Genomic DNA, 13,883 nt, shown 5'->3' with positions numbered 1-13,883 from the left:
ACCCCAGCCTCGCACACGAGTTTGAGATATTCACCCTCCGCAACACCTCGCACCACAACCTCTCCTCGAATGCCATCCCCAGCTCCTCTTCTAACTTGACCTTCACCTCCATCCAGAGACATCTTACAGAGTCATGGAGGTTTACTGCATGAAAACGGGCCCTATGGCCCAACTTGTCCATGCCGCCCAATTTTTATCACTAAGCTAGTCCCAATTGCCCACATTTGGCCCATATCCCTCTATACCCAGCTTTCCCATAAAAGACAAAATTGTACCGGCCTCTACTACTGCCTCTGGCAGCTCGTTCCAGACACTCACCGCCCTCTGTGAAAAAATTGCACCTCAAAAATCCTCCCAGAGATCACCAAGGTGACCCTACCCTCAAACCCGTCACCAGCAACACCTCCTCCAGTAACAAGCAGGAAGATGCGACCGGAAAGGTCGGAAAGACCTTTCTCACAAAGTCCCCCACCTTCAGGTACCTAAAACCCTCCCCAACCTGCTGGAATTGTTTCCATATGTTCAGCGAGGCCTCCACCACAGGACTCCCCGAATGGCTACCTGGGACAGTCGGGAGCGGTGCTGTTACCAGCGTCTGCAAACCGGAAACCCTACAGGAACCTTCCTCCATTCTCACCCACAAAGTCTCCGTCTCCGTACTCCGACTCTGCATTCGCCACCCAGTAAGTCAGGAATGCCCAACCACCCCCGACTGCTGCCCTCTCTGAAGTACCATCTTCCTAATCCGAGCCATTTTACCACTCAGACACACGATGAAACTAACATAACCACCCACTTAAAGAACGACTTTGGCAAAAAGACCGGCAGGCACTGAAATAAAAAATAAGAACTGCAGCAAAATATTCATCTTCACCTCTTGCACCCGCCTGGTCAATGACAGGGGAAGACAATCCTACCTCAGTAGATCCACCCTCCCGACCAGAGTCATAAGTTCAACTTACGAAGCCGGGCCCAATCCCGGGCCACCTGCATTCCCAAATACCTAAAATGGGTCGTTGCCACCCAAAATGGTAACCCCTCCCACTCTGCCTCCCGCCCCTGGAGAAGACACCACAAAACACTCACTTTTACCCAAGTTCAGCTTGTAGCCTGAAAATGCCCAAATCTCCATGGCAGTCCCATTATATCCCCCACTGAAGAGCATGGGTCTGAAATATACAACAGATCATCACAGCATACAGGGACACCCTGTGCTCCACATTCCCTCACTATCACCCTCCATTTATCAGAGCACCTCAACGCTAGGGCCAAGGGCTTTATCGCCAGAACAAACAGAAGGGTGGGGGACAAGGGGCATCCCTGCTCGTTCCCCTGTGTAATGGAAAGTAACCTGAATTCATTTCATTTGTTAACACACTGATACACCAATTTCACCCATGCCACAAACTTAGGCCTAATTCCCAACCTCTCCAACACCGCAAACAGATGGCTCCACTCCACCCGATCAAACACCTTCTCCACATCCAGCGCCGCCACCACCTCCAACTCCCTCCCTTCTGCTGGAGTAAGCATCACATTCAACAGCCGACGTACATTTGACGACAACTGCCTGCCCTTCACAAACTCCGTCTGATCCTCCCCAATCAGCTTCGGAAGGCACTCCTCCAAGCTGAGCGTCAGCCCCTTCGCCAATATCTTGCCATCCACATTCAGCAAAAATATGAGCCTGTTCGACCAACACTCCACTGGATGCTTGTCCTTTTTTAAGGAGCAATGAAATGGATGCCTGATCCATCGCCTCCGGCAATGCCCCCTTGACCATCGCGTCTTCAAATATTTCCACCAACAGCGGCACCAATTTATCCTTAAACTTTTTATAAAATTCCACCAGGAAACTATCTGGCCCCAGTGCCTTGCCTGTCTGCATTCTCCCTATCACCACCTACCCTTCTTCCACCCCCAATTCTGCCCTCTCCTACTTCAAGACACTCCAATCTCCTAAAAACTCCCTCATATCTGACTCATCCTCCAGAGGCCTTGTCTTATACAAATCCCCGAAGAACTCTTCAAAAACTTTGTTCAGCTGCTCTGGTGGCACCATCCCTGACCCAAACAATGTCTCTTCCCAAAGCTTTGACAAAGAGTCACCAAGACTCAAAACATTAGCTCCCTTTTCTCTCCACAGATGCTGTCAGACCTGCTGAGATTGTTCAGTATTTTTTGTTTTTGTTTCAGATTCCAGTATCTGCAGTAATTTGCTTTTATTTCTTCCCATGCCACTGACGGTGAGATCTGTCCATTCCTATTGAACCCTACGTAATCCTCAATCACCTCCCCCATTTTGATATGAAAATTTGGGTCTGTCTACTGTCCCACATCGAACTTCAATGCCGACCTCTGAGCTGATCCCTTCTCCATGTCCACCCAGTGGGCATAATAACGATCGCCGAATACTCTGCCTTCCTCACCCTGGCTAACAACGCCTTCCCCATCACAAGAAAATCACCCGTCCCATCTCCTTCATAAATGCAGATAACACCTTTGCCGCCCCCAAGAGGGTCAGCGAACATGGCTTGGACCGATCCGCCTTCAGATCCGACACTGTATTCAAGTACCCTCCCAGTATTAACTGGTGCGTATCCAAATCCGGAATGGCAGCCAACAGGCTGGATTCTCCTATTCTGGGGCGATGTCCCCACGCCGGTGTGAGAGCGGTCCCATTTTGGCCCCCGATTTCCCCATTTGGCTGGGGGATAGCAGGATGGCAGCGTAGAGCAATCCGGCTCTAGCTGCCGATAAACCCCGGAGAATTGCCGGCTCTGTGGTCGTCCATTGGTACAGCAGCGGCCTGCAGCAGCCGTGCTACATGGCGGCAGCCACTCGCAGACCCGGCCCGCGAAATAGTCCCCCCTTCGGCCGGCTCGTGTGCCCCCCCCCCGCTCGTGGATCAGCGGCTGTGTCCAGCAAAAAAGTTTTTTGGAGACTTGTCCCCAAATAACTGGGTAGGAAGGGCCAAAAACCAGAATCTCTAGCAGGAGCTGCCCAACATGTGACCTCCATCTACACATGTCGCCACCGGACGTCCCAGCCTACACACTAATATCAGCTCACAAACCCTTTCAAAAGTATTTCCCCAAAATTGCCCAGAAACACTGTTTCTATGACTGTTTATTCTTACCCATGGAGCGAGAAATTCAATTTAAAATAACCCGCCAGCAAGATCTTTTTTAATTTAAAGGGAAAGTTTAGTTTATTGCTACACTTTACGGGATATGGATGTTGCTGACGAGGCCATTGATTATTGCCCATCCCTAATTGCCTTTCAGAAGGTGGTAGTGAGCTGCCATCTTGAACTGCTGCAGTCGCTCAGGTGTAGGTACAACCTACACTTAGAACATAGAACATAGAACAGTACAGCACAGAACAAGCCCTTCGGCCCTCGATGCTGTGCCGAGCAATGATCACCCTACTCAAGCCAACGTATCCACCCTACCCCATTAACCTTATTTTTTAGAACACTAAGGGCAATTTATCATGGCCAATCCACCTAACCCGCACATCTTTGGACTGTGGGAGGAAACCGGAGCACCCGGAGGAAACCCACGCACACACGGGGAGGATGTGCAGACTCCGCACAGACAGTGACCCAGCCGGGAATCGAACCTGGGATCCTGGAGCTGTGAAGCATTTATGCTTAGGGAGGGGAGTTCCAGGGCAGCATGGTGGTGCAGTGGTTAGCACTGCTGCCTCATGGCGCTGAGGCCCCAGGTTCGATCCCGGCTCTGGGTCACTGTCCGTGTGGAGTTTGCACATTCTCCCCGTGTTTGCGTGGGTTTCACCCCCTACAACCCAAAGATGTGCAGAATTGGCCACACTAAATTGCCCCTTAATTGGAAATAATGAATTGGGTCATCTAAATTTATTTTATAAAAATGAAGGTTGGTGGAATTGCGGATAGCGATAAGGACTGTCAGAGGATACAGCGGGATTTAGATTGTTTGGAGACTTGGGCGGAGAGATGGCAGATGGAGTTTAATCCAGACAAATGTGAGGTAATGCCTTTTGGAAGGTCTAATACAGGTCGGGAATATACAGTGAATGATAGAACCTTCAAGAGTATTGACAGTCAGAGAGATCTAGGTGTACAGGTCCACAGGTCACTGAAAGGGGCAACACAGGTGGAGAAGGTAGTCAAGAAGGCATACGGCATGCTTGCCTTCATTGGCCGGGGCATTGAGTATAAGAATTGGCAAGTCTTGTTGCAGCTGTATAGAGCCTTAGTTAGGCCACACTTGGAGTATAGTGTTCAATTCTGGTCACCACACTACCAGAAGGATGTGGAGGCTTTAGAGAGGGTGCAGAAGAGTTTTACCAGAATGTTGCCTGGTATGGAGGGCATTAGCTATGAGGAGAGGTTGAATAAACTCGGTTTGTTCTCACTGGAACGACAGAGGTTGAGGGGCGACCTGATAGAGGTCTACAAAATTATGAGGGGCATAGACAGAGTGGATAGTCAGAGGATTTTCCCCAGGGTAGATTACTAGGGGGCATAGGTTTAAGGTGCAAGGGGCAAGGTTTAGAGGAGATGTACGAGGCAAGTTTTTTACACAGAGGATAGTGGGTGCCTGGAACTCGCTGCCGGAGGACGTGGTGGAAGCAGGGACGATAGTGACATTTAAGGGGCATCTTGACAAATACATGAATAGGATGGGAAGAGAGGGATACGGGAAGTGTAGAAGATTGTAGTTTAGACGGGCAGCATGGTCGGCACAGGCTTGGAGGGCCGAAGGGCCTGTTTCTATGCTGTACTTTTCTTTGTTCTTTTGTTCGCGTATTTTGACCGACCGACAGTGAAGGAAAAGTAATATATTTCCAAGTCAGGATGGAATATAACTAGGAGGGGAACCTCCAGGTGGCGGTGTTCTCTGATATCTGCTGCCTTTGTCCTTCCAGATGGTAGCTGTCGTGGGTTTTGTAGGTGCTGTCTCAGAAAGCTCAGTGATTTGCTTTAGGAAAAATTATATCGCTCACACACCATAGAGAAAGATAACAATAATATAGGTAGGATATTGATATGGATAGAGAATTGGCTAATGGGCAGGAAACAATGAATGGGGATAAGGGTTTTTTTTCAGGTTGGTGACCTGTAACCAGTGGGGTTACTCAGGGATCAGTGCTGGGACTGCAGCTGTTTACAATATATATTAATGACTAGGAGGAAGGAAGCGAATGTGTTGTAGCCAAATTTGCAGACAGAAGTAAAATGTATACATCTTCGGGTAAGCGTTCTCCAAGTAGAAACTTATAGCCAAGTTCTGCACACGTGAGTACGGCCTCAACCGGGACCTTGGATTCATGTCACATTACATTCACCCCCCCACCATCTGGCCTGGGTTTGCAAAATCCTACCAACTGTCCTGGTTTGAGACAATTCACACCTCTTTAACCTGGGATTACCCCTCTCTCTGGATCTGTAAAAACTTAATTAGCCTGGGGCAGCAGGGTAGCATGGTGGTTAGCATACATGCTTCACAGCTCCAGGGTCCCAGGTTTGATTCCCGGTTGGGTCACTGTCTGTGTGGAGTCTGCACGTCCTCCCCCTGTGTGCGTGGGTTTCCTCCGGGTGCTCCGGTTTCCTCCCACAGTCCAAAGATGTGCGGGTTAGGTGGATTAGCCATGCTAAATTGCCCGTAGTGTCCTAAAAAAAGTAAGGTTAAGGGGGGGGTTGTTGGGTTACGGGTTATGCATGGGTTTGAGTAGGGTGATCATGGCTCGGCACAACATTGAGGGCCGAAGGGCCTGTTCTGTGCTGTACTGTTCTATGGTTCTATACCTGCAATGCTCGCATTCAAAGTATTGTATTGCATCTTGACTTTGTCGATATATATGTTTCTGGAACCCACCTCTTCATTTACCTGAGGAAGGAGCAGTGCTCCCAAAGCTAGTGATTTGAAACAGACCTGTTGGACTTTAACCTGGTGTTATAAGACTTCTTACTGGTTTAGCTAGTTAGTGCTGAGTGATGCTCTAAGCAGTCTGTTGCTAGCGATTCCCATGTAATCTGTCTTGCTAACTCTTGTTCTCTTGTCCTGAAACAAAACCAGGTTCTTGTGTTTTACCACCACCCCATGGCCCACGACTTTCCCTTCCTCTGGCCAGGGAACCAGATGCCAGCCCCCTGGGCAAACACTACTGACGCACAGAAGTTGGTGCAGTTCCTGGAGACGACGTTGAATGAGCGGGCAAAGCGAGGAACCTTTCACGTGTCGCAGGCCATCCTGACACCTCAGACCAGGACGGTCATTCGAGGACTGATTGTTGGACTGCGCGATTCTCTTGTCGCAAGGCTGGTTTGCAATCTGCTTCTGTTCTGAGGGCTCACCTTCACTTTTCTTCAAACCATCTTACTAAAGAAAATGAGAAAGAAAGGCAGAATACAGAGTTGAGAGTCAGGATCCATTCCTCTTTTCCCCATCAGGATATTAGTGCTGTTAGGTTCTCATATTCAATTATTATTTCAGAGAATTACAGAATCACGGGATGGCTATAGCACAGAAAGTGGCTATTTGGCTCATTATGTGTACACCAGCGAGAAAATGCTGGAAAATCTCAGCAGGTCTGGCAGCATCTGAAGGGAAAGAAAAGAGCTAACGTTTCGAGTCCAGATGACCCTTTGTTAAAGCTTAAAGACATAGAAAGTGGGAAATATTTATACTGTGGAGTGAAAGAATGAAAGATAAGTCATAGCCACAGAAACCACGAGAACAGGGTGCTAATATGCCACGGGAAAGAGTGCTAATGGCAGTCCCCAGAGAGAACAAAAGGTGTGAAAGTCCAAACAGCAGAGAAGCTAAGATCAGAGGGTAAACTGTGACCAATGTAGGGGGGAAGCAAAGGGAGAGAAGTTAAGGAAAGGAGATAAGATAGGTGGGGGATATATATAAAGAAAGAAAGAAATGGTAAATGACAGTTGAAATAAAATGCAATGAAAACAAAGGGGTCGAGGTGGGATATAGCTAATCATCTGAAGTTGTTGAATTCAGTGTTGAGACCGGACGGCTGTTGCATTCCTAACCGGAAGATAAGATGTAGTTCCCCCAGTTTGCACCAGCTCTCCAAGTGAGCAGTGCATGCAGGGCCATTCCTCCCGCCTTCTCCTCCTAACTCTGCACATTCTTCCTTTTAAGATAACAATCTAATTCCCTCTTGAAAGCCACGGTTGAACCTGCCTCCACCACACTCTCAGACAGTACATTCCAGATCCTAACTACTCGCTGAGTGAACCTGCCTCCACCACACTCTCAGACAGTACATTCCAGATCCTAACCACTCGCTGTGTGAATCTGCCTCCACCACACTCTCAGACAGTGCATTCCAAATCCTAACCACTCGCTGTGTGAATCTGCCTCCACCACACTCTCAGACAGTGCATTCCAGATCCTAACCACTCGCTGAGTGAACCTGCCTCCACCACACTCTCAGACAGTACATTCCAGATCCTAACCACTCGCTGTGTGAACCTGCCTCCACCACACTCTCAGACAGTGATTCCAGATCCTAACCACTCGCTGTGTGAACCTGTCTACACCACACTCTCAGACAGTGATTCCAGATCGTAACCACTCGCTGTGTGAACCTGCCTCCACCACACTCTCAGACAGTGATTCCAGATCCTAACCACTCGCTGTGTGAACCTGTCTCCACCACACTCTCAGACAGTGATTCCAGATCCTAATCACGCGCTGCGTGAATCAGTCTCCACCACAGTCTCAGACAGTTTGGGCAGCACAGTAGAATTGTGGTTAGCACAATTGCTTCACAGCTCCAGGGTCCCAGGTTTGATTCCCGGCTTGGGTCACTGTCTGTGTGGAGTCTGCACTTTCTCCCCGTGTGTGCGTGGGTTTCCTCCGGATGCTCTGGTTTCCTCCCACAGTCCAAGGATGTGCAGGTTAGGTGGATTGGCCATGTTAAATTGCCGTTAGTGTCCAAAATTGCCCTTAGTGTTGGGTGGGGTTACTGGGTTATGGGGATAGAGTGGAGGTGTGGGCTTGAGTAGGGTGCTCTTTCCAAGAGCCGGTGCAGACTCGATGGGCCGAATGGCCTCCTTCTGCACTGTAAATTCTATGAAAAAAAAGTACATTCCAGATCCTCATGTCGCTGTTGCTCCTTCAGCCAAATTTCCTTAAATCCCCTGGCTCCCAATTCTTCCACCAATGGGAACAGTTTTTCTCTACCCATTCTTCTGTGACTGGCATAGTGACCGTGTCAATGGACTAGTGATATGTGGCCCAGGCTAATGCTCTGGGGACATCCCACATGGGATTTGGTGGAATTTAAATTTAATTCATAATACTGGAATATAAAAGCTAGTCTCAGTAATGGTGACCATAAAACTATTATCAATTGCTGTAAAAACCCATCTGGTTCACTAATGCCCTTTAGGGAAGGAAATCTGCCACTCTTACCTGGTCTGGCCTAATTGTGACTCCAGACCCACAGTACTGTTGTTGTCTCTTAACTACCCTTCTGAAATGGCTGAGCCAGTCACTCAGTTCAAGGGCAATTCGGGATGAGCAACAACTGCTGGTCTTGCCAGTGATTCCCACATCCCATGAAAGAATAAGTAAAAAGAAAACTGTCCCCACTTCTCATGCTTTTGAGTACCTCAATCAAAAAAAACTCTATTTTGCTGTAAACATTGGCAGCATTTGAAGAGTAGAGTGAACATGGTGACAGCAAGTGAAGTTTGTTACAACTAATTGTATTGCTCCTTTAACATACTAAAATCACCCAAGACATTTCACAGGAGTGATTTGGAATGATTTGAGTATAAAAACTGGCAAGTCATGCTCAGGTTGTGTAGAACCTCGGTACGGTCACACTTGAAATATTGCGCACAATTCTGGTCGCCACACTACCAGAGGCTTTGGAGAGGGTGCAGAGGAGGTTTACCAGGATGTTGGTCTGCAGGGTTTTAGCTATGTGGGGAGGCTGAATAGACTCGGACTGTTTTCATTAGAAAGACGGAGGTTGAGGGGCAACCTGATAGAGTCTACAAGATTATGAGGGGCATGGATAGAGTGGATGGGCAGGCACTCTTTCCCAGGATGGAGGGGTCAGTCACCAGGGGCATAGGTTTAAGGCCTGTGGGGCAAAGTTTAGAGGAGATGTGCGGGTTGTTTTTTTACACAGGGTGGTGAGTGTCTGGAACGAGTTGCCAGAGGAGGTTGTGGAAGCAGATACATTAATGGTGTTCAAAAGGCATCTCGACAAATACATGGATAGGATGGGTATAGAGGGATATGGCACAAGGAAGTGCTGAGGGTTTTGGCAAAGGTTGGTATCATGACCGGTACAGGCTTGGAGGGCCGAAGGGCCTATTCCTGTGCTGGTTTAGGGGGGAGCTCAAAAAAGCAATTAAGAGATCAAAGAGAGGGCATGACAAAGCACTGGCGGGTAAGATTGGGAAAAATCCCAAGATATTCCATAAGTATATCAAGGGGAAGAGAATAACCAGGGACAGAATAGGACTCATTAGGGACCAAGGGAGTATTCTGTATGTTGAGCTGGATGACATTGGGAGGGTGTTAAACGAGTACTTCACATCTGTCTTCACTTTGGATAAGGAGGATGTAGGTTCAGAATTTAGACAGAGAGACTGTGAGGTTCTTGAGCTGTTTGACACGGGAGTGAGGAGGTACTGGAGGTTCTGGTTGGCTTAAAAGTGGACAAACCCCCAGATCGAGATTTGTTGTATCCCAAGATGCTGTGGGAGACGAGGGAGGAAATTACAGAGGCTCTGACTCAAATTTGTAATTCCTTTCTGGCCACAGGAAAGGTACCAGAGGGTTGGGTGACAGCTAATGTGGTTCCACTTTTCAAGAAGGGTGGTAGAGATAAGCCAGGAAATTACAGACCAATGAGCCTCACATCAGTTAGAGGGAAACCATTGGAGAAAATTTTTCAGGAAGAACCAATCTCCACTTGGAGATGCAAGGCTTGATCCGGGACAGTCAGCATGTCTTTGTCACAGGGAGGTCATGCCAACAAATTGGATTGAATTTTTTGAGAAAGTGACCAGGTGTGTAGATGAGGGTAGTATAGTCGATGTAGATTATATGGCTTTCAGCAAAAACTTTGAGACGGTCCCACATGGGATCCAGGGTAACGTGGCAAGTTGGATCCAAAATTAGTTTGTTGAAGGGTAGCACGGTAGCACAGTGGTTAGCACAGTTGCTTCACAACTCCAGGGTCCCAGGTTCGATTCCCCGCTAGGTCACTATCTGTGCGGAGTCTGCGTATTTTCCCCATGTCTGCGTGGGTTTCCTCCGGGTGCTCCAGTTTCCATCCCACAGTCCGAAGATGTGCTGATTAGATGGATTGGCCATGACAAATTGCCCTTAGTGTCCAAAAAAGGTTAGGTGGGGTTATTGGGTTACAGGGATAGTGTGGAGGTGTGGGCTTAGGTAGGGTGCTCTTTGTAAGTGTCGGTGCAGACTCGATGGGCCGAATGGCCTCCTTCTGCACCATAAATTCCATGATTCTATGAGACTGAGGGTGGTGGTAGAAGGCTGTTTGTGTGAGTGGAAGCTGGTGTCCAGTGGCGTACCACAGGGATCCCTTATTGTTTGTGATATATATATAAATGATATAGAAGAAAACGTGGGAGAGAAGATAAATAAATTTGCAGATAACGTGAAGATTGGACAGGTGGCTGACAATGAAAAAGATGGTTTGAGGTTACAGGAGTATATAGACCGATTGGTCAGATGGGCAGATTAGTGGCAAATGAAATTTAACCCTGAAAAGTGTGAGGTGGGGCTGCACGGTGGCCTAGTGGTTAGCACAACCGCCTCACGGCGCTGAGGCCCCAGGTTCGATCCCGGCTCTGGGTCACTGTCCGTGTGGAGTTTGCACATTCTCCCCGTGTCTGCGTGGGTTTCGCCCCCACAACCCAAAAATGTGCAGGGCAGGTGGATTGGCCACGCTAAATTGCCCCTTAATTGGAAAAAATAATTGGGTAATCTAAATTTATTTTAAAAAAAGTGTGAGGTGATGCACTTTGGAAGAAGTAACACGTCAAGGGAGTGATCAATGAATGGAAGCTTGGAGAGATCTTGGGGTTCTTGTCCCCAGATCCCTGAAGATGGCAGGACAGGTTAATAGGGACACTTGCCTCCATCAGTTATTCAAGCGGGGAGATTATGTTGGAGCTGTGGCCTCACCAGGACTTTGGTGAGACCACAGCTGGAGTACTATGTTCAGTTCTGATCACTGCACTATAAGAAGGATATGATTGCACTAGAGAGGGTGCAGAGGAGAGTCACCAGAATGTTGCCAGGGATGGAACATTTTAGCTATGAAGAGAAGTTGGATAAGCTCGGGTTGTCTTCTTTGGGACAGAGAAGGCTGAGAGGGGACCTGATTGAGGTGTATAAGATTATGAGGGGGATGGAGAAAGTGGATAGAAAGCAGTTATTCCCCTTAGTTGAAGGGTCAATAACAAGAGGCCATAATTGCGTGTGTGCGTGGGTTTCCTCCGGGTGCTCTGGTTTCCTCCCACAGTCCAAAGACGTGCAGGTTAGGTGGATTGGCCATGCTAAATTGCCCTTCGTGACCAAAAGTGGTTAGGAGGGGTTATTGGGTTACTGGGTTATGGGATAGGGTGAAAGTGAGGGCTTAAGTGGGTCGGTGCAGACTCGATGGACCGAATGGCCTCCTTCTGCACTGTATGTTCTATAATTTGAAGGTGAAAGGCCGGAGGTTTAGAGAGAATTTGAAGAAAAATCTTTTCACCCAAAGGATGGTGGGAGTGGAGAATGCACTGCATGTCTGAGGCCAACAAGGCTATGCTGGAATAGTCGAGTCTGGAGATAAAGACATGGGTGGGAGTAGTAGAGTCAACATCAGGGAGCATATAGCAATGAACTCACCACTTTGCATTATGAAGTATTGAACAATCATGTTCCATAGGGCTGATATGTAAATGGTTGACAAGTAAATGGAATACAGTTAGCAGGAATCTTCTGGTGAGTATGGCTTTGAGGGAGAAGTTTGCTTTTTCGATGCGACTAACTTTTGAATCTGTCAGTCACAGCATGTCGGTTCTGGGCCCATCCACTAGGTGGACCACTCTATATTCAAACAAAGTGGAAAAAGTAAAGGCGGAAAAAACCTACCATCAAATCCAAAAAAAAGTTAATATCTCAAACCCAAAACCTGTGATTCTCGCATGGCTACTTCCAATCTTTAGCCTCGCATCAAGAGGATCTCGGGAAATACTCCTTACAGGGAGGGGAAGGAAAATCTGATGTGAATCACCTCAACCAATCTCACATGGAAGGAATGATTTAGATGTGGAGATTTGTGCATTAGCTGCACTTGTAAGTAATGGTAAACGTTTAACTTTATTTATCTTTTCCTTGCAGAAATCTTCCAACAATAATGAATTGGGTCAAATCTCAAAAGCCTGGTGTGAATGGTGTCAACATTATCACGTCTGACTTTGTGGAACTGGTTGACTTTGCTACGACTGTGATCAAGCTGAACAACTTGCTGCTGCATGACAGGACCAAACGTGGACTAATTTAGCACCCTTCCTTATTCGATCCAGAATGGAAAATATCACGTTGCTCATAGGGAGTCAAGGCCAAGTCTAGTTTTCAGCTGTATTAGACTGGTTCAGTGCAGACTGACAGGATTCAGTACTCCCATCTTAAAGCCATACATTCAGTCTTTTTTGCATTTCTATTCAAAAATCCTAAGTCCCCATTAATAATGAGAACCACTAATGAAAGCCAGTCACGCCATATCTAGCGGTAGCACTGGAGCACCTCCACTGGTGGGAAGATGTAATTATAGTGTGGCGCGTTTACATGGGCAGGGTCTATTGTGGCCACGTAGAAATTTATAATAGAAGTCTATGGATGTTATGATTTTAATATATATATATTTATATTTTGGAATAACAATGATGATTACTATTAAAACCACAGGGTGTTTTTGCAGAGAAATTGATATTTTTTAAAAATTGGAATGTGTGAAAACAGTGAAACATACATTACTTGAATCTTTGGCCACTAGTTGGAATTGAACATTTGTGTGTGTATATATCATCAAGTTAAACATCAACAGCTAACAAATTAAACAGGGAACAAAATACCTGAATGCCTCACCTAAGATGCTTGCAACTATTCAATTTTACTCAAAGGAGGATAAATAGAATGAATGTAAAATTGATGTTCCACACTGCAGTAAATTCATTTCAGAGTGGATTGCAATGGGATTGTGTCAAGTCCAACATGGTGTGATCAAGTCAGAGTATCTTTTTTGTGTGTGTTCTCAGTGCAGCACCGGTGGAGAGCTCCTTTAACTTGTGCTTAGGAGCATTGGCTTGCACAGGACAAGGGTACAGGGAGGCTGGCTGTATCCATTCTGGTCCATCTATTCAGTGTAAATTAGGAAAATATTTGTGTCCATTGTTAACCAGTTGTGCTTGGAAAATTCACTTTTTGCATTTAGCAGCGGAGAGGTTTGAGTACAAAACCGTCTTAAGCTCTGTTTTAAATTTCGTTTTTAGAACCTAGAACATAGAACATGACAGCGCAGTACAGGCCCTTCGGCCCTCAATGTTGCGCCGACCTGTGAAACCACTCTAAAGCTCATCTACACTATTCCCTTATCATCCATATGTCTATCCAATGACCATTTGAATGCGTTTAGTGTTGGCGAGTCCACTACTGTTACAGGCAGGGCATTCCACGCCCGTACTACTCTCTGAGTAAAGAACCTACCTCTGACATCTGTCCTATATCTATCTCCCCTCAATTTAAAGCTATGTCCCCTCGTGCTAGACATCACCATCCGAGGAAAAAGGCTCTCACTGTCCACCCTATCTAATCCTCTGATCATCTTGTATGCCT

At 47.1% G+C, this 13,883-nt stretch overlaps 1 protein-coding gene across 2 annotated transcripts in view; it reads left to right on the top strand.

Moving 5' to 3' along the window:
- The window catches only part of plcxd2 (phosphatidylinositol-specific phospholipase C, X domain containing 2), a 53,367-nt gene extending 39,725 nt beyond the window's left edge, over positions 1 to 13,642 (top strand). The window contains exons 3-4 of one of the 2 annotated variants that reach the window (XM_038802841.1): positions 6,066 to 6,311; positions 12,390 to 13,642. In XM_038802841.1, the coding sequence (XP_038658769.1) occupies positions 6,066 to 6,311; positions 12,390 to 12,464 (321 nt within the window). In that variant the 3' untranslated portion in view covers positions 12,465 to 13,642. The remainder of the gene's footprint in view (positions 1 to 6,065; positions 6,312 to 12,389) is intronic. The other variant, XM_038802839.1, reaches the window with a different exon arrangement.
- The last annotated feature ends 241 nt before the right edge of the window (positions 13,643 to 13,883 follow it).

This window comes from Scyliorhinus canicula, chromosome 7, assembly GCF_902713615.1.
Source record: "Scyliorhinus canicula chromosome 7, sScyCan1.1, whole genome shotgun sequence".
Lineage (NCBI taxonomy): Eukaryota > Metazoa > Chordata > Chondrichthyes > Carcharhiniformes > Scyliorhinidae > Scyliorhinus > Scyliorhinus canicula.
Note: the sequence above shows the minus strand (reverse complement) of the source record. Positions and strands in the feature narration are given on the sequence as shown.